Source organism: Homalodisca vitripennis, unplaced genomic scaffold (genome assembly GCF_021130785.1).
Source record: "Homalodisca vitripennis isolate AUS2020 unplaced genomic scaffold, UT_GWSS_2.1 ScUCBcl_1732;HRSCAF=5719, whole genome shotgun sequence".
NCBI lineage: Eukaryota > Metazoa > Arthropoda > Insecta > Hemiptera > Cicadellidae > Homalodisca > Homalodisca vitripennis.
Window position 1 is genome coordinate 1 of NW_025777852.1, and position 27,415 is coordinate 27,415.

The 27,415-nt window shown below is 34.0% G+C and overlaps 1 protein-coding gene across 1 annotated transcript; it reads right to left on the minus strand.

Moving 5' to 3' along the window:
- Positions 1–19,842: 19,842 nt before the first annotated feature.
- LOC124371609 lies at positions 19,843–26,913 on the minus strand. Its single transcript, XM_046829956.1, has 2 exons — positions 26,776–26,913; positions 19,843–20,286 (listed from the first exon to the last, which is right to left on the minus strand). The coding sequence occupies exons 1-2, from the start codon at positions 26,809–26,811 to the stop codon at positions 19,894–19,896; spliced, it is 429 nt and encodes a 142-aa protein (XP_046685912.1). The 5' UTR covers positions 26,812–26,913; the 3' UTR covers positions 19,843–19,893.
- Between the last annotated feature and the right edge of the window lie 502 nt (positions 26,914–27,415).

Consider the following 27,415-nt stretch of genomic DNA (forward strand, 5'->3'; position numbering starts at 1 on the left):
CTTTGTCTCTCCATTGTAAATTGAGCCACAACTACATGGAATTTTGTACATTCCATTTCCAGCGTAAACATTAGAATTGTGTCCTTACTTACGGGAATATCAGTGTGGGCTTGGTGCAAGAAAGCATATATATATATATAGATGTATGTTAGTCAAGGGGTTAAAGCTGGCAATGACACAGATAACTCTAAAAGATTTTATTCAGTTTTCCCGGACAAAAAAATTATAAATTGCAATGCTGTGTAAGATTTGATTGACAAATTTTGATGGACAAGATATATGATCAAACCACTAAGAAGTGGTTTTTCTAGTATTTAGACTGAAAACAAAACTACTTGATATTTCCAATGAGATGCCTATAAGTGTAAACATGAAAACTCAAATGGAAACTGATACTAGTGTTTGAGTAGCCCACACTCTATACAGAAGAAATTACAACTTTTCCCTTACAATTTGACAGTGGAGCAAGAATTAAAACCTACTTATCATGGCAATAGAACACAATTTTGTAATTGTAAATAATTAAATAATTTCTTTTTTTTTTATTTAATCAATGTTCTTATTTAAACATTTTTCATCATTAACGTGGAAATCTGTATACTGGATACATTCTGGATACTGTACATGAACTACCAACATTTTTTCTTTGGAGTAGCGTACATACATTATGTATTGATAAGGAACCACTTCATTTTCTGAAATCTAGAGTTTTGATTGCAGTATTTTGTATTTTGCATTATGGGTCCCATATTTGTTACTGTAACAATAAATGCACTAGAATTTTATATCCTTTTTTTGACTTGTCAAATAGTTTATAACCATACAATAATGGCTATTTTCAATAAGACTGTGCACTTTTGTATGTACATACTGCTTGCAGATGATTTTGGTGATCGCATAATTTTACAAAAACTCTTGCCTCCACGATTGTCCCACCTATCAAGTCTGACTTTTTCTTCTTGAGTGCAGCAAATCAACTGTTGGAAAAAGCCATCCAAAATCCATTGATGAATTAAAAACTGCAAAATCCTCTTTCACTTCTTCTGTTACAGTGTTTGAAGAAGTTTTAGTTTCTCTACAATAGATCGCCTGTGAGAATAAAAGAACTCATATTTAAGGGCTTCAAGAGTAAAATTTATAAGTGGTTTGTTTCAAACCATTTTTACAAAATACACAAATTTTGAAATGTACCTGTCAGATATGTTTCTCTGTTAGGTTTAAGTATCTTGTGTACTGTGATAGATTATGTATTTTAATAATTGTTATCAACTATTTAATCTGTGTTATAAATTCATCTTAATTTTATGTAGTATATTGACACCAATAAAACAATTATAGTATTGTCATATTTTTTGCACTAACCCTTTTTTAGTAATTCCAAGTGGGACATATATGTCCCGCTGTTCTTTAGTGCATTACTTCATTTTAGTTTTTAATCATCCTTTTCAATTATTTATTTTATGGGTATTTACATTTTTTATGTATTATATGTAAATTATATTAGTTAGCATTTGTAATACTAAAATTATGAAGTAACACAAACATTTCAATAAAGTAAAAATGTATTGAAAATACAAAATTAAGGAGAAACTCTGCACAAACAGTTTGATACTTACAAAGTTATGTCTATGAAACTAAATGAGAGTATGCATATTGCAAAAAATTTAATAAATGTATATATGTATTCATACATACACAAATACAACCAAATTTATACTTACAAAGTAATGTCTAAAAAACTAAATTAGAATAATGTATATTGTAAAAAATTCAATCCATTTATATGTATATATTGTATATCTATATAATATATTGTAAGTAAGAACATAAATTGATATTTTAATATTAATAAACATGATTTCGGCTACACTCATTTCCTGTGAAAAATTTCGAAGCAAGGCACTGCACACAAATGTACATCACAGTTTGAACACACTATTTTTGTTCTCTTTTCTTCATTTTTGGTACTGCATTGCCTGCACCTACGTTGAGTGTATGATTCCTTAGGGATATGGGTTCCAACATTAACGTGACGAACCTCAGTTGGAACACCCACATGTCCAGGTTTCTTGTGGCAGAATACCACTGATTTATTGCCTCTTCCTTTTCTAGATGAGAAACCAGCAATAAGCTGGCGAGCCAAGTTGATTCTGAATGACAAGTTATTGCCCCGAGCTTTGGTCAATTTCCACAAATTGAATGAGTTGACAAGCGCCAACTCAAAAAAGAAATAGAACAGTCTATGCCACCATTTTCTTGATCGGCGGCCCACTTGATAGATGGCACGATGCTGATCGAAGTTGTCAACTCCGCCCATCAATGCATTATAAGACATAACAGCTTCTGGAGCAGATACTTTAATTTTTGAACCATCAGATTCTTTTCTATCGATGAATACAACAATTTTAGGGTTATGGACTGTAGAAAGTAGGCAGACATCCTTGTTATCCCGCCATTTTAAAGCACAAATGCCATCTTTGGTTCGAAAGGTGTAGTCTCCTCTCTTCAGTTCTGGCTTTTTGCTAGTTAACACACTAGGCAACCCCACTCTATCACCTCGCACAGTCCCACAACAGTAAAGTCCATTTTGCAGTAAGGTTTTTGCCAAGTTGAAAGAGTTGAAAAAAATTATCAACAACAATAAGTTTTTCTGTGCCAAAAAAAGGTTCACACACATTCAAAACCACCTTCTCGCACATCAAAAAGGATGCAAATTGTTTCATTTTGCTTAGAATCATCACATTTTCCTATGTAAACTTCAAAGCGTACAAACATATCCTGTTTCGGCATCGGCTAAACACCAAACTTTATAACCTCTTTTGATAGGTTTCATAGGTTGACATTGTTTCAAACTCGACCTACCCTTGAAGGCTACCATGGCCTCATCAACTACCAGGTTACCAGATGGTGTGTAGCATTCAAAGCACTTTTCCTCCATATGTGTAATCAAGGGTCGCAACTTGTATAATTTATCATAGTTTGCATCTCCTTTTTTTGGGTGATGAAGATTGTCATTGAGATGGAGGTTCTGGATGATCTTTTTATACCTGGGAGACACCAGGAACATTCAGGAATGGATCAGAGCTCCAATAGTTCACTGTCGATGGAAGTATGTGGATGTCCATCACAATTGTTACTCCCAAAAATGCTTTTAGTTCATGAACATCAATATTTATCCAATTTCGAGCATTATTTTTGGGTTGTATATAGGTTTGTCTGCTCACAAATCAACATGAGTAATTCATTATTAAAATAATATTGGCTAAAGTATTCAATTTCCTGGTTCAATACTGAAAATTTTCTGTTTGATTTAGCTTCCGTGTCTTTGACTTTCCCTAAATTTGAACTAAATTCTTCGTCATACTCATCCCAACCCTCGTCCCTCTTCTGCCTTTTTATTTCTTTTCTCTCTTCTTGCGTTAGTTTTTTTTGTCCTTTGATTATTTTCCTCAGTGGTGTAATGTTTTCGTTTTATAGCTGATTTCTTTACTGCCTTTTTTCATTTTCTTTCTTTTGGTTTCATTTATGCATGGATCCTGTTTATTTTCTGTTTTATTTCCATTTTGTTTACTGTAGGTGTGGTCAAGCACTGGCAGACATGGTGGGTCATCTTCAAATAATCCATTATTTCCCCTTGAGGTAGATGGTTGGGGGATAAATAGATCTTCAATAACAGGTTGAATTACAATTGGTGTATTCACACGTGTAGAAGTAGGCGTAGATTCTAATGAAGTATCATTTGAATTAGGGTCACTAAATTCTAAAGTCATTTTCGCTGTCACCTTCAATGTCAGATGTGGCTGGGTCATCTGGTAAACCATATACATACTCCAGAATCTCATCTTCGCTCAATGCCTGCAAATAAAAGATGACCGTAAGCAAAAAGAAACTATTCGAATATCTTGATACGTACGTAGTAAATAAACTATTTACAACAAACAGCCTGTGGTGGATGGATTATTGAGGCAATTATATTTTCCAAACAAGGAAAATAACGATGAGTGGACCAGATTTTCTATATTGATTGATTGAAATATTGGTATTTCTTAATCTTAATTGTAAGAACAAACTAAATAAAACATAACCTAACTAATATAGATATTTTGGTTGTCAATATTGATGGTTATACTAATCGATAAATAAACTCAGCCCGATTATATTCCATGTGGTTGGTAACACAATACTGTGTAGATCTAATAACATTTTAGTTTGGGCTTAAGTATTTATTATTACTATTTGCACCAATTTATTTCTGATTATCTGCCAAAAGTTAAAAAGGTGTAGTAAATATAACGCCATTATATACTTTATTATATCGTGTAAGTGTATTATTTTATAAACCCTACAAAAAAATATTGCATAATGTAGAATAAAAGTTATACGTCTATATCACCTCAAGGACAGTGGGACAATAGAGTCCCACTTGGAAATTAGTATCTAAATAAGTTATAAACACTAAACATTATATTCTAAATAAACCATTATATAATATAAGATATTGAAAATCAATTTAAAACAGTAATACTTACTTTTTCCATTTTAAAATGTATGAGTCGTTGTAAAAATCACATAACCCAACTTTCTGAACGTTCCAAAATGTCAAAAACGTGCAAATCAGCTGTAACCACATTTAGTGGAGTTGGAGTACTGGTGGCGAGAGAAAAGAAGAGACCTGGCCCGTGCCGCCGCACGGTAATTTCAGGCGCTTCGCCCCACAGTCAACCCTGCGAATTTTTTATCCTAGAAATGGAACAGTGAAACAATAATGGAATTACGAAACAAGGCGCGGCAACACATACTAGTAGTAGCGCCTGCAAATTTCAGATAGGCCAGAATCCAGGTCTCTTCTTTTCTCTCGCGATCAGTATATGGCTGTGCTGTTCATATTCATTTTTTTTTAGTCAAATTCAAATTCAAATATTCAAATTCAAATATCTTTATTACATGAACATTAAGTACAGTAATTTTGTCAAGTTTTACAATAGAATATAAAGTAAGATACACATATACATATAGAGAGAGAGTTTATACAGCTTCTTTGAACTCTTCTATGTTGTAGATTGTCTTCTTAAGAAGGAAATTTTTAAGTGGTTCCTTTAGTGCATTTCCAGTTAGACTTTGTAAGTTCTCCGGTAGTAGATTTCTAAATTTTCTTCCTGCATAGGATGGTTTTTTTCTCAAAAAGTGCTGTTCTATGCTGAGGCAGTATATATCTAGAGGCGTGGCGGGTAGGGTAGTTGTGGACATCTCCAAGGGTTTGCAGATTGAGTCGGGAAACATGTATGATAGATTCATAAATATAAAGAGCTGGTACAGTGAGTATCCCCAGAGTTTGGAATGCTTCTCTGCAGCTTTGTTGAGGCTCAAGATTGGCAAGGGATCTAATTGCTCTTTTTTGCAGTATCAGAATCTTATTCAGATTTCCATTAGAAGTACCCCAGATGATTAAGCCATATCTTATATGAGACTCAACAAGCGCATAGTACGCAGCCTTAGCTGCTGCTTGAGTACAAACTGTTTTTATACGTTTCATAACGTAAATTCCAGTGCATATCTTGTTGGAGATAGTGTTTACATGTTCAGTCCACGAAAGTCCACTGTCAAGTGTTAAGCCCAGAAATTTGACTTGGTTGAGGACAGTTATATCTGGGACATCTGCAGGTATTCCTTTTTTCTTGCTAAAGTGCACTTGTGTTGTCTTTTCAGTATTTAATGCCAGGTCATTTGATACACTATACTTAACAGCTCCTTGTAAAGCTGTTAGTGAGTTAGTAGATAGTTCTTCCGTAGAGTCATTTTTAACAAGGAGTGTAGTGTCATCTGCATACATTATACAGTCAGTACTATAGTTTTCAATAAAAGCTGGGAAGTCATTGGTGAATAGTATAAAAAGTAAGGGGGCCGAGCACGGATCCTTGAGGGACTCCTCTTGTTAGTGGTTTTTTGAGTTGATATATATGAGCTAGTAAGGCCAGATTTGGTATCCTGGACCTCCACAACTTGAGATCTTCCTTGTAAGTAGCTTATGAACCACATGTTCTCTTTACCTCTTATACCAAGAGTTTTGAGCTTTTCGGAAATAAGATTGTGTCCCAGGCAGTCGAAGGCCTTGCTGTAGTCAATGAAAAGAGCTGTTACATACTTTTCTTCATCAATACTGTCAATAATTGATTCAACCAGGCTTATGATTGCAGAAATTGTAGATTTGCCCTTTTGAAATCCATGCTGGTTATCTGCTATTAAATTATGGTGTTTAAGGTAAACCATCAGCCTGTTCAGCACAAGTTTCTCTATAACTTTTGAGAAAGTCGATATCAGTGAGATGGGCCTATAGTTTTGGGGCTCTGATTTTAGTCCTTTTTTGTGCTTTGCATAGACTTTAGAAACTTTGAGCTTTGTAGGGAAGTGGCCTTGGGCAAAAGACTTGTTGACTATGGCTGCGAGAGGATGGGAGATTTCTTGCGCACAGTATTTAACAATTTTTGAAGAGTATTCATCTAAACCACTGGATGATTTATTTTTAAGATTCTGAATTACCTTTTGTACTTCTATCCAGGTTGTAGGTGTTAGTTTAAATGATTGTATCGGAGGAGTGTGTAGGAGATTCTGGTCCTCATCTATTCTGTCAGTTGGTAGTAAATTATTTTGTTCTATTGTGATATCTGCTATTTGGGTGAAATAGGTGTTGAGGTTTTCAGCTACTTCCTCTGGGTCATCTATAGTTATATTGTTAATGTTAAGCTTAGGGCATGTTTGACTAGTCTTATTGCTAAGTCTCTCACTATTTATAACACTCCATAGTGCTTTTGTTGTGTTGTCAGAGTTTTGTATATATTGAAGGTTAACTTGTTGACGCAGCAATTTTAGCTTTTGGTCATAAAATTTCTTTCTATTCACCATTTCTTCTTTGTCTCTAGTGTTTCCTGTTGTTTCATAAATATTAAGAGCTCGTATATATGAGGCTTTCATCTCTGCACACTCTGAGTCGTAGTAATGTGATGGCTTACTGCCAACTCTGGTTTTGCTTTTCCTCTTTGGACAGGCGATGTCTAGGGCAATGCTGAGTATCTCGTTGAAGTTGTTGTAGGCTGTTTCTGCGTCTTCAGCATTGTTGACCATGTCCCAGTTCTTAATGGATAGTAAAGATTTGAGATTTTCCAGATTTTGTTTGCCTAGTTTGCGCTTAAGACTGATGGATGTATTTTTTGTCATGAATAAAGTCCACACTACAAAGCTGGCCTGTATGATCAGAGAGACCAGTTTGTAAGATGGTTGCAGCAACTTTTTCTTCTGAGATACTAGTACATATGCAGTCTATAGAGGTGTTTGTTTCAGCTGTGACACGAGTTGCAGGGAGTGCAAGTCTTCTCATATTTTGCATGGTCAGTTTCATCATTAAACATTACACTGCCAGGATTGTTACTTTTAAGACTGTCAATATTTATGTCACCCATTAGTAAGAACAATTTGTTATGAGCTTGGTTATGGTCTAGAATGTTAGATAAGGCGTCCAGGCTATTTCTTATGTTTCCTGCCGGGGGTCGGTATACTCCTAAAACATAGATTTGCTTCCCACTTAGCGTGATACGTATCAGTGCTGCCTCAAAGAGGAGTTCCTCACAGAAGTTATTTATTTCAATAGCCTCTGTGTTACTTGTAAGATTGTCTTTACAGTAAATAGCTGTACCCCCTAGTCTATGCTGAGTTCTGCTAAATTCGGATATAAGAGTATAACCATGTAATTTTGTATTAAGGATTTCATTTTGGCAAAGACCATGCTCAGTTAGAACTACAATGCTGGGGGATGTCTCATTAAGCAGGTGGTTGAGTCTATTTACTTTGCCAGATAGCCCTCTTATGTTTTGGTGCAGCACTGTCAGGCAGTGGTTTTCCCCTGCTGTGTATGACCTAAAAAAGATTTCTCTTTGTCGGCAATAATTGGTGAGCCCTGGGCAGTTGGATTGTCAGAGCTCGCTGGTGGTCTCGTTGTAGAAGGGAGTATGGGGAGTGGAGAGTTTGTTGTGACTTTTGTAGGATGTATGGAGAAATTTAAGTTTATTTTCTTGTAATTGTCAATGTTAGTTATGAAGAATTCCTCATATGTTGCATTTCCTAGTTTCAGTGCTGTCACCGGTGGGCCTTTACACCCTGTTAAAGGACTAGTGTTTGTAAGAGGTGATCTGCTGGGCGGGTTTTGACTAGGGTGGAGTTGGGGCTGACTCTTATTTCCTAGTGAAACTGTTGTATGTTTTTTACAGTTTTTCCTGTATTTAGATGCCCTGAGAGAAGCACTAAAAATGGTTTTAGTCTTGATGTTAGGCAGTGAAGATTCAGCTTCTGCAGTCGAGTTCTTATACGATGTAGTCCTGGTTTTGGTCATTGGAAGTTCAGTGTTTTTATCGCAGATTTGACTAACTTCTGCGGTCGAGTTACGGTGAGTCCTGGTCTTGGTCATTGGAGGTTCAGTGTTTTTATCGCAGATTTGGCTGACTTCTGCGGTCGAGTTACGGTGAGTCCTGGTTTTGGTCAGTGGAAGTTCAGTGTTTTTATCGCAGATTTGGCTGACTTCTGCGGTCGAGTTGAGGTGAGTCCTGGTTTTGGTCAGTGGAAGTTCAGTGTTTTTATCGCAGATTTGGCTGACTTCTGCGGTCGAGTTGAGGTGAGTCCTGGTTTTGGTCAGTGGAAGTTCAGTGTTTTTATCGCAGATTTGGCTGACTTCTGCGGTCGAGTTGAGGTGAGTCCTGGTTTTGGTCAGTGGAAGTTCAGTGTTTTTATCGCAGATTTGGCTGACTTCTGCGGTCGAGTTGTCATAAGATGTCGCATGAATACAAGGTTTTGTGTGAATATGTTAAAGTCAGCTGATGCTCCAATTGATCCTGGCGAACCTTTAGCTCAGCTAATTGGAGCAGGATTGACGAGGGATGACTCATACTGTTTGTGTCAGTAGAGAGGGTTTGTGTTTCTGAGTCTCTAACTAAGGGTTTGTTAAGATTGACGTCACTAATATATGAGTTTTTTGGCTGGTTTATAAGGGTCTGTAAACGAGCCATTTCTTTTTCATAATTATGAATAATCCGTTCTTTCTCAGTGTCTTGATCTAGGTATAAAAGTTCGAGTTCATTACGTAATTCCTTTTCTTTCAAGAGCTGCAGTTCAAGTTGCCTTATGGTATCACCCAAAGAAATGGTTCTATCTATTAACGCTTCTTTTTCCTTCTCCAGTTCTTCAATCTGAGCTTCGAAATTCATCTTGACAAAATCGGTTGATTCAGTAATATGTTTAGCTAGTTCAGAGTTTTTTTAAGGTAATTTCAAACAAGTCCTGCTTAAGCTTACTATTTTCAGCAAGGAGAGCGGAACCTACCTCTGCTGCCAAAGTAAGTGACGTTTCAAGGTCAGTGTCACAAATGTTTTTAATAGTTTTAATTTTATTCTCAACATATTCAACTGTGTCTGGACTGTGAGGTGGGCCACAATCAATGGTCAGTACACTGCTGTCTAAGTTATCCTGCTGGTTACTTGAGGTACTGTGGTCTACTTGTTCCATTGAGTGATCATTATCTATACAATTAAAAGCTTGCTCTGCTTCTAATAGAGCTTTGTTAAAAATGTTATTCCTAAAATTGTCCGGTTGTGAGATGCCAAAACTATGAAGATGTTCAGAGTAGGAAAAAAGGCTAGATTCCTTTACTTCTGAAGTTGTATTTTCGCCAAAAAATGATATTTTGAACTTTAATGGTTTATTTTCTTTTCTGATAACTTGAAGGATTTTAGCTGGCCAGTGTCTATATCCTTTTATTTTTGCAAAAACAATGTCTCCTAACTTAAAATTTGTACTTGTCATATTTGGTAAATTCGCTAAATTTATTTGATTAATTAGTAATATAATTTGATAGTGTCCAACTATGCAGTGTAATGCTTCCAATGAGAAAGGTCAGTGATGGGATTTGCACAGCTGGCAGTGTCAGCAGTAACCCACTTGTTGGCAGTTGATCTGTTTGCTGACTGCTGACGGCTTTGTCAGGTGTGGAATGTGATATGTCAGCACTGACTGCACTACTTCCAGTTGTCACCATATGGTACCAGACAGTTCTCAATATATTGTTATTAATTTAATCAGAGTGTCCCCTTAGTCAGTAGTGAGTTGTTAAATGTGCTAAATATACATATATATATATATATATATATATATATATATATATATATATATATATATATATATATATATATATATATTGTATTGTCTTGCTTGACAATGGTTACATGAGTGTTCATAAGAGTTCTTAGTGTTCACATTTGCTTGGGTTTCTTGAAGTAAGTAATTTTTGGTTTTTATGATAGTAGAATTTCTTTCTTGAGGTAAGTGAATATTACTACAACTTACAGTTTGATGTGGTGTGCAGTTTGATTGGGAATATGTTGTTTTACCCGTTCGAAACTTCACTTAAATGAGGAGCACTTACACTAGTTGTGTTATATGTCCACCATCTTGGATGTTGTTCCACATATATTCCTGAAGATGGTAGCACTAACAGGACTTTATTATCTACCAACAGACTTAAGTAACAAAGCAAAAATGAAAGTGGGGACATAGGTGTCCCGCGCGGTACCATAAAGGGTTTTAACTAAGTTTTAGAGTACCTATCTTCCTTAGCTTTAACCTTTGATGTTATTTTGTCCTGTTATGTATCATATAATTTATTTTAATGTTATATTATGGTTATATCATTAACTTCCTGAGGCTCTTTGGGTTGGATAGCCCCTGCCAACTCTGATCCCACAGAGGAAAAATATTCATTAATTGAGTTACTTATTTCTGTAATATTATCCTGAGTGACAGTGTCGCCGCGCTCCAAGAATGCCCCGACCGGGAACGGCTCCCTACCCATAGGCCTACCAGACACTTCGTTAACAACTGACCAAAACTGTTTAGCATCATTACCCACTTCACTAATTTTATTTTTGTAATAACTAAATTTTGCTTGTTTGATGGTAGAATGGAGAATATTTCTATAAGTAACAAAACTCTTCCCTCAAGTTGCGATTAAAAGGTCCTTTATACATTTTTTTCGCTAATTTATCCCGGGGTACCTAATAGAATTGATAATAGCTGAGCTTATCCAGGGTTTTATTTTAGTGTGTTTGACTGAACATTTAACTTGATGTGAATTTTGGTTGATTGTACTTTTAAGTATGCTAATTAGGGTGTCAGAACAAAAATTACCACAATTGTTTTCTGTAATTACATTCCAATTTTGAACTAGCAATGAATTATTTACTTTCTCCCAGTCAACTTTAGTGATATATTCCTGACTCTTATAATTTGATAAAGATTTAGGTGCTGCCAACTCTATGCCTATAGGATAGTGATCAGTAATGGATGTTTGCAACACAAATGAGGTAACATTCAATTATTTTACTGATTTAAAGAAGCAATGATCTAGGCAAGTTTTGCTCTCTGGCCGCGTCACCTTGTCTATGCAAGCTACAAACCCGGCATCGATAAGTATGTCTAAATAACGCTCTGCAGGTGAAGTGAGTGCTACTTTTAATGTGTCAATATTGAAATCCCCAATTAAAATTTGTATTCCTCTAACCTTCATTCCTTCATTAATAAATTCATTTAGTGCTTCGTTGAAAGCGGAAAGACTAGAGTTTGGACTTCTGTAAACAGCTAGCGAATGACACGACACACGGCCCAGTCGAAGGTTAAAGATAAGGCAGTGGCCACACCGCCCAGCGTTATCTGGCTGCAAGACGCTGATAACGAACTGTCTAAGTAAATGACAATACCATCGCTCATATTGAGGCTATTTTACGATCTAAAAATGTTGTAGCCATTAATATGCATTAAATCACTATCATTTTGTAACCAAGCTTCAGTAAAAATTATACACTTAAACTTTTGCTTTAAAACTATTCAAAGTAATTAAAAATTCATCTATATTGCGGTTGTAGCTTCGTATATTCTGATGGATAACCGAAAAAAACATTATTTTCTGAATTTAAACTATTATTTTCTAGAAAGTTTTGAAAAGAACAAACATCCACTGAAAAACAGTTTACCATTTTAGAATCTAGGAATTCCCACTCTTTATCAAGCATTATTAATAATAAACGACCCTCTACCCGGGGTGTTTTATTTTTACTATAACATAGAATTTATATGGATTAATAGAAAAGTTACCAGCAGGAAAGTTAACAGTACAATATAATAAAAAACCATCTAGGATGTTTAATTATATAACTATAACATGACGAAATTAAGCAAAATTTTGTGTTTACATAACTTAAATATATGATAAACTCATTATAATGTAAGATAACCCAACTGTATTTGAACTATGTTAAACGTAGGCCTAATAGTTTTATCATCTGAATAATATTTAGTCATCTGAATAACCTAATAGTTTAGTCATCATAGTTAACATAATTTAGTCATAAACTGAAATAATTCTGTACTTTACTATAATATTACAATAAAATAAAATAAATTCTAATCATTAACGTCTAGTTTATTAGGAGTACATTTATTAATCAGTAAACTATATTTACAATTGATAATTAGAAGCGTGTTGTACTGTTTACTAATTAAATCACGGCCCTTACATCTATAATACGAGACTATTAAATAAATGAAATTTTTAGATAAACAACTGCTTTGCTTTTTATCTCATTGGTAGGAATAACAAAAGTAGATTTTGAATAATATTAGATAAGTATTTACCAATAATTTACAAATATATTTACATTTAACCTGTTATTTTCAGTAAGTGTTTTAAAACTTCTTACTAGTTAAATTTGTATTTGCTATAATTTTACCATGTAGGACCTAACTTATAATACACGTTACTGACTTTAACATGTAATGATAATGATCCAAATTTGAAAAATATAAATGAATAGATAAACATAATTAGTTAAACAGAAAGAAAAACGAAAAAACATCCTCTTAACAAAATACCTTAGTCATAACAACATAACACATAATTATTTATTATAATTATTAACAACATAATTTAGTCATAAACTGAAATAATTCTGTACTTTACTATAATGTTACAATAAAATAAAATAAATTCTAATCATTAATGTCCAGTTTATTAGGAGTACATTTCAGTATATATCAGTGTGGTTTGAGAAACCATGAAGTATTAATACTCTAATATCTATATAATTTCCGTTCGTTAGTCTCGCTAAAATTCGAGAACGGCTGAACCGATTTGGCTAATTTTGGTCTTGAAATGTTCGTGGAAGTCCAGGGAAGGTTTAAACGATGAGAAAATATAACAAAATTGCATGGAAAATACTAAAAACGACAATTTGATTTTCCCATGCAAACTGTTCTTACCTGTCAAACGTTTGATTGATGTTCATGTTTAACTTAATTTAATTTAACAGCTGTAACAAATACAAATGACGAAGTGTCTCAGTATCATATGTTTACTTACTACTGCATGCAATTTTGGGTAAAAAAGCTGTCGACATTATAGGTTAACATTATTAGTGCAATAAAACATTAATATCAGATACTGCTTACAATGCCGAGAAGAAAACTACCTAACATAGGTCGTCGAAGTAGATCGAATGTGCGGCGAGCTACCTCACGCGCTAATCGCACTGATGACCAGCAAGAGACTGATAATGATAACAGTCGTATTGGTATGGCACATTTGCGTTATACAGTAAATCAGAATGAAGTGGATAGACAAAGAATGCAACGAGTTCGGGCACATCGATCACAACAGCAGCGAGCCCGGGAAAAGGAAATTGACCGATTCCGCAAACGCAATGCTCCTGTGAACCTGGAACGAGCAGCATTCTCCTACGATCCAGAAATCGATTATAGTGCCGACAAATCAAAAACATATATTGATCAGTTTTTATGGTAAGAAACATATTTTCTTAAATTTCTCAGCACTTGAATCTTTAAACAATATAACTTTCGAATGATGAGGGTTAAAATTAAATGTTAAACTCCACCTCTATATCAAAATTATTTATAAACCCGGCTTGCTAATGATGTCTTCACTTTGCTCGCTAGGACCTGACGGCGTGGCGGGAGGCCTCGGTGACTCGGACAAGTTTGGCACAGCCAGAATATTGCCGATGTTGTGCTCCTGACTTTCTTCTATCTCATCCAAATATTTTAATTCTTCACCACTTAAATTAAGTTCTGAAAATGTTATTCCTTCAGATGATGATGATGATAACATTGTTGAGACGAACTTCGGTTTTGATAACAATTGTTGTTTCACTTAATTTTTTTGTCCCTTGGCCCTGTTAATTCTTATTATGCGGCTCAAATTGTGACCGCACTTGATACAAAAGTTGAAAGTATTAGCGGTTATTGTCAAACATTCGTCGCATCTTAACAATTTTTTAGTGCAACTGGGACAGGTAGTTGTTTTATTCTGCTGTTCTATCCACTTTTTGCAAAAGGGACAATGCATTGTAAAAGTTCTTCTTCTATAAAAACAAATCAATCAATCAATTTAATGAAAAGTGACTATCACGTTACAAACGAATTCAGCCAATTATAAAAACAAAGCGATCTGACACTTGATCTGACAGAAATTTAAAACGCCTTTTTAAAGACACGTTTATGTTTTTTTTATTAATTATTGTGGCATTATTCAACAGCTGCAGTGTAGAAGGCGCTGTATCCATTGAATTTTGAACAGTTCTAAGTTGCCATAGCATGGCCTATACTATGATGATGATGCCTTTATAAAGTTACCGGTTCTGCAATACATAAATTGGGTTTAAATTAATATGGTTTATGTTAAGAGGTAAGTGAAACGGAGTTCACCGGGTCAGCTAGTATTGTAATATAAATCCAACCATTTCATAGTTAAATATACAAGTAGTAAAACACCACTTTTATTATTGGATGGCGAAACAAAAGAGAGGTTTGTCGTCAAATCATAGCTATTTGCGTTGTAAGATACACTTGCTTAGTTGGTATGATGATAGTTTAATGTATCGTGAATAAGCCAGTGAAGACCGGTATCAATGTAGATATATATTTTTGTTAGATAAGAAACATAAAAGCCATCCACCATCAATCCATAAAATGCAAATTTCGTCGATAGCTTGACATGATTAATTGCTACGATGATAACGTATCGTAGATTAACGAGTGAAGACCGGTATCAATCTGTGTATTTTTGTTGGATAAGAAATATAAAAAACTATCCACCATCAATCCATAAGATGCTATTCTCGTCGATAGCTTGGCATGATAAATTGCTACGATGTTAACGTATCGTAGATTAACGAGTGAAGACCGGTATCAATCTGTGTATTTTTGTTGGATAAGAAATATAAAAACTATCCACCATCAATCCATAAGATGTTATTATCGTCGATAGCTTGGCATGATTAATTGCTACAATGATAACGTATCGTTGATTAGCCAGTGAAGACTGTTATCAATCTGTATATTCTTGTTGGATAAGAAATATAAAGACTATCCACCATCAATCCATAGGATGCTGATTTCGTCGGTAGCTTGGCATGATTGCTTGCTATGGTGGTAAACGTATAGCATTCTTGCGAATAAAGAAGACCCGTGTCAATCTGTATATTCTTATATGATGTGAAATTAGGAATGCTACAGAAGCAGGTATATAGTCAAAGACTCAATTGAGAGATGTAGAAAAGAAATAAAATGCAAGGAAAATAATTATGATACCTCAGGTGATGTACATGACTACTCAGAGTGTGTTAATGAAATCTTTCTTCTGCACATTGTATTTTATACTTTCAGCTAATTGTAGAACGTAGCTGGAGCCAGATTAACTTCCAAAAACGCCTGCAGATAGTAGTATTATGTGCAGTAGTACATTATTAAATATAGCTGGAGGTTCATTAGAATCTTCCTAGACTAGGATACTATAAATACCTCTATAATGCAAAAACTGTTTAGATCCACCTTATGCACTCATTTTCTATCACTTGTATTTAGTGGAAAACAAATAGGTAGAGTAAGAAAATACGTAGATATCCTCTTCTTATACAAATGTGTTTTTATAACGGACTATTGTTGCGTTCTCCAAGGAAGACAAAATAAATGGAGGATATTCTATGTAATACAACGAACTTCAATCAACTGAATTTTTAAACATTGCAAGTATCGCTATTTCTGTCGTTTGTTTTCATCTCCCAATATTCCATTTCTTCTTTCATAACAATTTTGAAATCAATTAGCACAAAGGATCTTACGGTGAAGATTACTTTCATCGACAATGAACAAGTAAGAATCAATCACGAACTTGTAAGGAAAGGCAAGCTGCCGCAGACTCTGAAGAGGGCTACAACTGACGATCGGCTTAGTTCTGATTGGGGTTTCTCAGCCTTGGTGGGGCGTCGAGGGGGGAGGGGGAGGCAACACTTGTCTGACATGAATGGAGCGGCTAAATGAGATTTTATTCAAGCCCAAACTTAATCTTAATTACTCTTTTCAAGTATCGGCGCATTTACATTTTATCACAATCATCAATTCTTAATTGGATTAAGAGTTGGGATAAGTCTGAATGGTGTTATGGATTTTTGTGAAGGTTTTAATGGAATTCTTTTACCTACTAATGAACTCTTTTGCACTGCAGTCACTGTAGTCTTCTTTAACCGTGTTTGGTGAGAACGGGGCAATTCTATTACACAAAACGTTGGTTAATGTATAATATTATACAAATTAATACTTTTTATATTCAAAAGAATATTGAACATAGTCCATGATAATAAGTTAAGCTTTGCTTCGTTCTGTATTTAATCATAATGGTCGCTATTCGTGCGCGTAACATGTAAAAAATCTTTTTTGCTCAGAATCGATTTGATTAATCGAAAATTTCAGTTGTGTTTCGGTTAGTTTTCGTAGCTTATCGGTCGCTCGATAATAGTTCTGATTAGTTTTCGTTTTCATTGTGAGTACTACGTAGTTAAACATGTTCGTAACACCTATTCACTTCAAATACTTTTTTGTCGTTTCAGCTAATATAAACTGTGCAGTTTATCATTGGATACAGTTTTATTATACATATCAAACAAAAAATAATGCTTGAAAACTAATACGAATGAACAACGCCACTTACACTCCGTGCATTGCTGCGATTCAAGTACCATCATAGGTCCTGCACTTACAACGAACAACGCAAGAGAACAAACAATAATAACATGTATAGTGTTAATCGCAGTTGATCTCTGATAAAATATTAGTTTAAAAATCCTTAATCCATTTCGATACAACAAATACATAAAGCAAAGATAAAAAAAATATATACGCGTTTCAGGGCTGATTTATGGTACTTTGAGATTCTTTTGACATAAGATTTCCGTCAGTAACCTGAAATTATTATGTTCTTAATCTTAAATTAAACTCTTAATTTCATCTCCAATTTAATATTCATAAAGCCTCAGAGGCCTACTGTGCACCCGAAATTATGACATTGACGCCCTAGTAGTTTACTTTATGTTTCCTGAGGAAACATACAACTTTTCTGCAAAATGATCGTTAGCTAACAGAGGACAGTTTCGTCTTGATCCTCACATAGCCTATCTTAGATGACAAATACTTTTTGGTGGAGTAAGTTAAATAATACACTTACAGGAAAGTAAATGAAGATATGCCTGGCAAAATTATCCATCTTTAGTATGTATCCACTTCGAAATAGCTATAAAAATTTCCATTTTCCACAATCTTCTCGTTCCCAAAAAAAGAGAAAATAACGGACTTATTTATTCGTAGATGTCCTTGGTAGATTATTCACTCTTCACCAATAATGAATTTAAATCGAAAAATGAATTTCATTCATCACTTCGAATAAATAAAAGCGATGAGTTAAATAACAGTATTTTGGCCATTTTCCATCGTCATGTGTTAAAAATGTATATTTGTACAAAATTTCAATCCTCGGAACGTTGTGTTTCTACGTTATGTAACATATAACGATGGAAAATATTCGAAATCCTATTACTTTCTTAAACCTTCCATCGTCAATAACAAACTTAAAAGAAAGATATAATAGTGTCAAGATATATATTAGAATATTTTAAAATTATGACAGTCGTAGATACACCATTGATTTCTTACTTTCCATTTGATATTTAAACATTTACAATAAAGATTTTGTTTATTTCTGTAAAATAAAAATATGTAGATAACAGAACTTTAAAACAGTTTCTTATTATTTAGAAAGAGACACACAACGTGCTTTTTGTTTAAATTGGGGTTGCTGCTTTAAAATATTTTGAATTTCCTGTTACTCCTTCATTTTTTTAAAGTATTCAACAAGTAAGTATTCCATTGAATAGACTAATGAAATAGGTATTATTGCCTCTTCAATGAATTGAGTTGAGTTTGTAGTATACACTTTTTACATTTATAATTTATTCGTAATATTACTGACCGGATCTGTTTGTATTAGTATAAAAATAGCGCAAGGTTAACTAGGTTACTCATAAATTATTAAAGCTTTCCTAGTATGACAAACAAAGTATATTATGCCGATAACAGAACCGGATCAGCTAATACAAATATTCTTTTGAAAAATAATTAAGATTAAGTCGTTTTAGAAATATGAATAGTAATATTTCTAACGTAAAATATTGATCAAACATCAATAAGCTTAATGAAACATTTATAAATAGAATCTAGCAATTCGAGAGGAGAAGTGCATGCGACACAATGATGGGAGGGTGAAGTGGGAGGAGAGGATTGACAAGCTTTACAAACTGGATTTGAATGGAAGGAGGTTTTCAATGGAACCCCAGTGAATAAGTTCCCTAAATGAGAAGTATCAGAATTATTCACTCTGATCTAATATCAACATAAAATAAAACAATAATTCAAGTTACAATTTCCTAGAGTCAAAATTTTAAAACTTAAACAGAAAAGGTATAATCCTTTGCAAAAGACATCAATTTAAGAAAATAGAAAGTGGCATAAAAGAGAACGTGACTCAGAAAATACTCATTCATCAAATCATTTATTTTCTTTCTCTTTAATTAAACTTTTCGGAATTCCGTTTACAACTATTTTTAAAAGAGTACAGAATTTATTACACTACAAATAAATATTTCCATTTAAAATATAATATTGGCAGTGATAATGGTTTACATTTAGTAGTAGGAAACATAACAAATAAAAAAGAAGGAACTGATCCCATAAGATATGTGTATTATTCATGTACACAAAATACGTTTAAAAATTAAATTTTCTTTAAACAAACGTAATATTTAAAGTAAAGTAGATTGCGTGGTTCTTAAGTTTCAAGAGTGATGAATGCCGAAAAAAATGGTGTAACTTCCTCAAGGCGTCTGAGATTTAAAATAAGTACAAATAAAAACGCATCCTGATCACACTGGACTCCGATGCTCAACAGTAATATTATGTCACACTGATCACAACGTCATAATAGTTAAAATGTTGTACTATAAAATTTCAATGATTTTGATTGTATAATTTTGGATTTTTAATAAACTTACAGATGTGTAAAAAGTTACTACTTTTGATTTGTTAGTAGGCCATAAGAGAATTCTTATTTAAAATAATTAACACTAATTATGATTAAATAAGACAAAACTGATTTCTATGATACTTATTCTGCTGTAAATTAGCGGCTTTCCTGGCGCTCAGTCGATAAGAACCTTAATTTCACCAGGACAAGATAAAAAGTAAGGAGACAAGAACTTGGATGGAAAACTGACAATAATTACTCTGCTACTTGATCAACGCAAGAGTCAAGTGAAATTGTAGATCATTGCTGTTTTATAATATATTCAATCATAAATATACTCAACCTTTATAAACCGTGGAATAATACTCAATAATAATGCTCAATAATAAAATTCATAAATGTAGTTAAATCAATGTACTGATATTACAATTTTTTAATTATTGTGGGCTAGAACCAACATTTTCTGACGACGAGTTTTCCTCTTCCTCACCTTGCGAAACAGTTCGCCGGCCTCCACGATAGCCAAAAGGGCGGAACCAATGGCCAGGTCTTCCGTGCCCAGGCCTGGGTCTGGGTCTGGGTCTACCTGGGAATCCGGTGAACGGTCCTTGCTGCTGAGCGCCCCCAGTAGTAGTACCGCTATCGGCAGAACCACTACCGCTAGTGCCGCTTCCGGTACCAGTCCCAGTCGAAGGCACAGTTTCGCCTGTAGGCTTGGTATCTCCGGTGTATACTGTTACTGAAGTTATCTGGCCATCTTCGTAGCCTATTCTCTTTTCCCCGCCATCTTTCTCTGGTTCATCAGAGAAGGCTGTTGAAATTATCTGGAACTTATAGATTACATGTAAAACATTAAAACATTGATAAAGGGAAGAACCCAACTGATAGGCCTAGATAACAAGTACTCGCTTCTTATTATTATAATGTTACCTGAATTATTTTCGTGATATATTTGACATTGAGCTCCCTAAAGGTTTGTAAGGTAAAATTACACCATTAAATAATCCGTATGAAATTTGTATTACTATGTCGTTAAAAACTGTCTAATCCTCGTGTCATCAGGTGTAAAGTAGAAGGTGTAATAAATATAAATATGAGAGAATCACGTAGTATTCGAGTGTTCATATATATATACTCGCCTTCGGCTCGCCCCAGGCCCCCAAAGTGAGTGCCCTAAATTCGGGGGATAAGAGGGATTTGGTGATTGGGTATAAAAATTCGGATATGAGGTCATGCTAGGAAATTCCCAAGGGGGGGGGGGGGTTTAACGTTACCGGTGGATTAATATATCAGGGGGTTTTAATTTACTCAGGAGATTATCTGGTCATACCAGAAGAAAATTCCAGAAGAGGGGGTAATGTTACCGGGGGTTAATGACAGAAGTAGAATTCGTTGATTTTTATCCCAAATTTTATCAAAAAGTTTTGACTTTAAGGGCATTTTGTGGCTTAACCGTTAGAGGTACAAGAAAAAGTGACTGGACCTTTCTTGTCAGAAATTTAATTTTGTCTTTCGATTCCGTCGTCAGATTTGATCTACGACCTATGGTTTAGTCGGTTACAACGCTTGGAATAAAAGTCTGCACTGGTCAGCTATGGTGTTAAACAGATTTAGTGTAAATAAAGTAATAACTACCTTTATCAGATTATTAAGTTAAACAGGGGGTTTAATTTAATCAGGAGTTCATCAACCAGGAAATTCACGGGAGGGGGATTAATGTTCTCGGGAATTATAAGAACGCGTGGTACTTTTCTGGAAATGTGTGTCTGGGCCACAAGGATATGTGTACAGTATTTTTGATCAAAATAAAAACGTTGATCCAGGGGGTTTAAATTACTTCGGAAATCATAATTCCATACCTGAGTGTTGATAAGGAATCACTATTTCATTAAATTAATTTAAAAAGCACTCTGTCCCTATCTACTATTGAAGCTTCACTAACGCTTAGCTAACTCCCGATGTGGAGGGGGGGGGATATAGTCACTCGTTAACGTAGTAATACAAGGTCAATCTGGAACCAGCATGAATCGCACTAATTATAGTTGCAAAAATTTAAAAACACCTAAAATTGACGACAAAGAATTAGCCATTTATAGCATTTATGAGGCTTACGGAAAGATAAACGACAGAAAGCTGCTAAACCTTTTCTTTAGATCTATGAATAGCTAATTATAAAACATTATACATTTAAGCTAGGGCCAACGGTTTTCGCCCAATATCGAGCCCGAAAAGTAAGTTTTTAAGTGAAATTTTTAACATAATCACGTTTTACGGCTACACCATGGAAGATAGGGTAAAACGTCACTGGACCTTTTTTGTAGACCGCATTATTTCGTATTAAAATAAAATTTTGAATTTGGCCTAAAACAAAGGTTTTGTCTGCAATCTAGCCCAGAAAACAAAATCTCTCACGGAAAACTGAAAAAATCAATACTTTAAAACACGTGTTGCGGCCAAACCATTGGGTATAGGGGCAAAATGTCACTAGACCTTTTTTGTAGACCGCGCTGTTTTCTAAACCCTAATGAAAATTTGTTTTGAGCTACGACCAACCGTTTTAGCCGCTATTGAGCCCGAAAGGTAAATTTTTGGGCGAAAAATTTCAAAATATTTTAACTTAGTCGCATTTTGCGGCCAAATTAATGGATATAGAGTAAAAAGTTACTGAAGGTTTTTGTAGATCACTTCATTTCCTATATCTACCTTTGGAGTTATTTTGCCCTCCGACCAATGGTTTCGCCGCTATCGACCTCAAAAACGAACTTTTCACGTAAAATATTTACAAAAAAAATTTCACATAATCACGTTTTTCGGCCAAACCAATAAGGATAGGGCAAAAACTCACTGGACCTTTTCTGTAGATCGTGCATATTTGCTAATTTGATGGGTCAATCAGATTTGAGCTACGACCTACCGTTCGGCCGCTATCGGGCTCGAAACATTATTTTTATCGAAAAAATCTCTGGAATGTCAAATATTCGAGCGTTTTTGTTGCTTAACCATGGAATATAGAGCAAAAAGTCACTGGACCATTTTTGTAGTCCATTTCATTCCTGACTAAAGATTTTTCTCTCAGATCCGAGCTAGCTCTAACGGTTTGCCCGCTATCGGGCTTCCAAAAAAGGCCTGCAAGGGTAAAGAATGCGCGATTTTTTCGGGAATTTTTTTGAGGGGTTTTTAAAAGTAAAAATTCCGGTTTTCAGGACTTTTCCTGTTGGTTTCACGGTAAAAGGTACCTCCGTGCCAAATTTCAAGTTTCTCGCACTTCTAGAAGTAGGTTAGAATTTGTATACATATATCAGTCAGTCAGTCAGTTTCACATGCGGCTGTATAGTATATTAGATGTATATTAGATATATATATATATATATAAAACAACAACTAAGTTTAAGTGGTATATATATATATATATATATATATATATATATATATACCACTTAAACTTGGTACATCAAGCGACAATAAAATCAATACGGTAAAATACAACTTTTTGTCCCCTCTTACAATGCCAATGACACCTATTGCCTTTCTGATTGATAGTTTATTCCCACATTCGCTTTAGGTGAATTTTAAAATGGCTGCTTTTTGGAAATAGTATCACCACGATGGGGACTATAAGGTTGAATCGAATATGGCGAGTGGTATTATTCACTTGTGTAATGACCGAGTAAAAAACTTCTTTGAAGCCTCAAAAGTGCAGGATTTCATTTCATCAAATTTTATCGCCCACAAATACTCGGAACTGTGGTCAGCATTATTGTACAGACATTTCCTTATTGTTTTACTACTCCTAAAATGTTGGGATTGAACCAATATTTCGTTTGAAGAATGTTTTATTCCTTTCTATTTCCTACTTCTATCACATTTATTTGAAAGTTGAGATTATTTAAGACCTCCCTTGGTGTTTCGGGTCGGCAATGGGTGCATATATAGGCTACTAGTGCGCAGTGCCTCGTGGTACGACATACATAGTGCCTTACTCCGGGTATTAACATTCTTGTTTTACGCTTACAAATGTATAAAGCTCATAAAAACACACCCGGTTATTAAAGCAGATATCTGTTCTAAATAGGAAGAGAAGCCTCAAACAACAACACTGCCACATTAACATGGTCACATGATGTAGTCCATACATGATACAATGGCAGTATCTTCATTCGATGTCGGCAGAGATTTGGCTGAAGTATAGTAAGCGGCTATTACCACAATCGAATCAGGGTAACAAATTATCGATTGTAAATATCTAAACTATCGAATACAAAAGCATTTTAATTACAATTAGTTATTGCAAACTTTTTTTAATGTATTTATTACAAATATTGTTCCAAATTAATTCTAACAAAGTAAAATCATTAGTATTTAATTGGAGTAATTGCCGCAAGTACATGTGTTACAATGGTGATGTACATGTGTTATTTGTGTCACAAGTTTTCAGACATGTTCATCCTAAAAAATTGTAAAAAGTAACTAATGTTAATCTGTTTTGTTTGTTACATTTTATAAATACACATAACTAGATAGTTTTATATTCACAATTAAATTATTTCTTTCTTTTATATAAAATCAGCTAAATTATACTGTAATTTTAAATACCTATAACGTAATTCGGTTCGTAATTCTAGTTTTGTTAATTTAGATAATCATGAATATCGATGATTCGATTGTGGTGATGCCGCCTATTATACAGCAGTCGGAGGTTTATACAAGTTAAGGTGTTCATCAATTATTATTGGGGATACGGAGAAAAAGACGACGATATTATTGGTTGAGCGTTGGCGAAGCGTGTCATAAGAGGGAACTAGAAGTTTCACTTCTGTCTGGCTGTTTTCGTGTCTGCACGATATCTCAACAATGAATTGATAAACAAACTTAAAACATTCAATGAAGCTTCATTTCTATTATATAAAACACCGAGTTCGATACTAGTGCACGTCCATTGATGGGATGTGGCTGAGCATTAGCGAAGCCTAATTTTCCGCAGGATATCTCAACTCAAGAACAGATTGGAACTTGGAACAGTGAGACTTGTGCCATAGTCTTTAAATTCTCCATGAAGTTTCATTTTTTACATAGGCAATATCGAGTTTGATTATGCGGAAATTCGTTCGTGGATTATCAGTCAGGAAAATATCACGAGGACGAAGTGAGCAGTAGAGTTGGAGTTTCATTTCTACATGCAGTAGACGTGGATCGAGTTCGATAATGTTGCAAGTCCTCCATGGGAATTTTCTGAGTGTTACTAGTTCATCTACATTCAGATATACCATTTTTTCACCAGTTTATTCACTCATCCCAATATGGAGAATGGGTGAATTAAAATGGATGTGTATTGTAGGTACTAGTAATCTTCCTAGCCTTTCTTTCTTCTTAGGTCTTTTGTCTCTTTTTCTTGCTATGTCAAAAATATTGTGTGTTTCTACCAGTCTGAGGTAGATGGCGTACAATGTAGTCCACACTTGTCTGTCAGATGCACCAAATCTCTAAAAAAAATTTGAGCTTATCCTTTAAAGCTTAAATAGTCAAAGAGTTTGTCTCATTGAACCACATAATTTTTTCAAGAAATGGTTTTAAATTCTGATCTAAGCACGAAAGTATTTTCTGGCATAGTATTATAATAGGAAATCCATTCAGTGTTGGTATATATGTGGTAGAGTCCACCATAACGTAACACTAGTTGGTTTAGGTTCACTGGATTGAAATAGTCATATAAATGTACCACACTAAAACAAAAATTTTGCTTTTTCGTGTTCCCATATAGACGCGTTTGTATTTGTATTTGTTGTTTTTAATGGACATATATATTTGTTTTATAAATTTATTACAGGTATACACCATAGTCAAACCATTTGGATTCCAACAATAATAGTAAATAATATTCCTCACTGGTAAAGGAGAGATGAAAAATCAGGCATAGAATAAAAAAAAAAACATCTAGCTCATAATAATATCAAGACAAATGGGGGAAATATCTCTAAGAAAGCCCCCACGTCGTATGAAGAGAACAGATTCTATGAAAAAAGTACTTCATGACCTGATCTATCTCAAGGTTATATTATATTATAGTACATCCATTTGAAGAAAAATCAACCAAACCAGAATATAAAGGGCAACATATGGAAACTTCACACAGTGCATGTTCTGTAATTTTACCAAAGCAACTCCATCATGTAAAACGTATCTTACATCTTCTTTGAGATAGAATGTTTCAAAAATAATTCTCTAGAATGAGGTCTTATCTTATAACTAAACAATTTTGTAATTCTAAGATTGTGGAGTTCTAACAATGAAATAATTTAATCCTTTTAGTGCTATGTCCTGTTATCGCGACATCAAGTATCAAGTACCAACTTCCAGTTAACCAGACTTAAGAAAACAATTCATTAAAAATTAAAAAATAACAATTTGATTTATTTAGAAACATTTTCTTATTTGTAAACATATGACTTTACTACAGTAGGATATAAGACATTGGCTTTTAGAGTCTAGATCAAATGTGGCTGACCTAACAATGTTACACCGAAGAAGGCATCTTGCAAAACTCATGGAGGATATACAAATCCAGACTTGTGTTGGAAAAAATGCCAATGAGAGGGAGAATTGCCTTTGTAATCATCACAAAGGCTTGTGAGAAGAGAAGAAAGTCAACATTTATGTGCAGAATATGAAAAGGGATTTCTCTTTATATCACGGCTAGGTTTTGGATTTTTTTATAAATGGTATCCCTTTTGAAAAAACCAGATAACTTTTACAATGTATAATTGACAATTTATTTTTACTCGTGTTTTTGTAAATTTTACCTCTATTTTTCTTAACTTTATGTTTCGTGTAAAATCATAAAATGTTTTTAAGACTTGTGCCAGTTGTTGGATTTCTAAAAAAAATCCAATATTTTACTACTTGTGAACATTTTACTATAAATTTAAATAGTGTGTTGGTAATGTAGTGGACGTACAATGAATTTATTGAATTGAGCCCAGCTATAGATTTTCGTCAGTATAAGGAGGTCCAAATAAAAAACCAAAAACTTTATCATGTAAGTAAATTTTGTTGTAAGAAATGTAATTTAAATCAGGTTATTTTTAGTATTTAATTCCAATACATTGAATTTTATCTATAATTACGTAAAAAAACTCAATAAATGTTTGTAACAAATAACAGAGCTAAGGATTTGTTTACCAACACATTGCAAAAATGGATAGATTCCATCTGGCACTGGCATATTTGGCACATTTTGTTCAACAATCTGTTTTTACTAAATTATTTTCAACCTTCAAATGATATTGCAAATTAGAATGATAAAATTATTGTAATATACTTACAAAAATGAATAAAAGTACTATACCATGGTACCTCATTGTGAACTTTGTATTATACTGATAACAATAATATAAACCAAGCAGTACAAATATATAGGCAGACTACCACCTCCTTCGTTAACCTTCATGACATGTGTTTACTCCGTGTCACATACAAATTACAGAACTTACACAAAGAATATTTTATATGGTTGTCATTAGAACTGACAACAGTAGGTTAAATGTGCCTAACTTTGACATGACTAAGCTTACTAAGGAAAAACTTGCCTATTCATGAATAGGTATTACAGAGTATTTTGCCAAACATCTTGTAAATATTAGCACATAGTCCAATCAAACATTTTCTCACAGGTCATATATTAAAATAAATTATAATGTAAATTATATAAAATATAATATAATAAATAAAATATATAAAACCTAAATGGACTCTAATGTGAAATTGAATTAAATTAAATCTACTATCCACCAATACAACTTAAATTATAAAATGATAATGTTATAATATGTAAATTATTAGTAACCACAAAGACTGCACCATCTGTGTTTGAGTTCAGTTATCAGTCTTTAAACATATCAATCTTAAAGCTAATATACAGTGTGTTGTAAAAGTAAAGACAGTGTTAAAATTTATAAAAATACA

Bases quoted from the DNA above. Each gene is read 5' to 3' on its own strand.
- LOC124371609 (XM_046829956.1), bottom strand. From the start codon at position 26,811: ATGAGGTACCATGGTATAGTACTTTTATTCATTTTT. The intron at 20,287-26,775 runs GTAAGTATATTA...GTAATCTATAAG, and splicing joins TAGTACTTTTATTCATTTTT to TTCCAGATAATTTCAACAGC.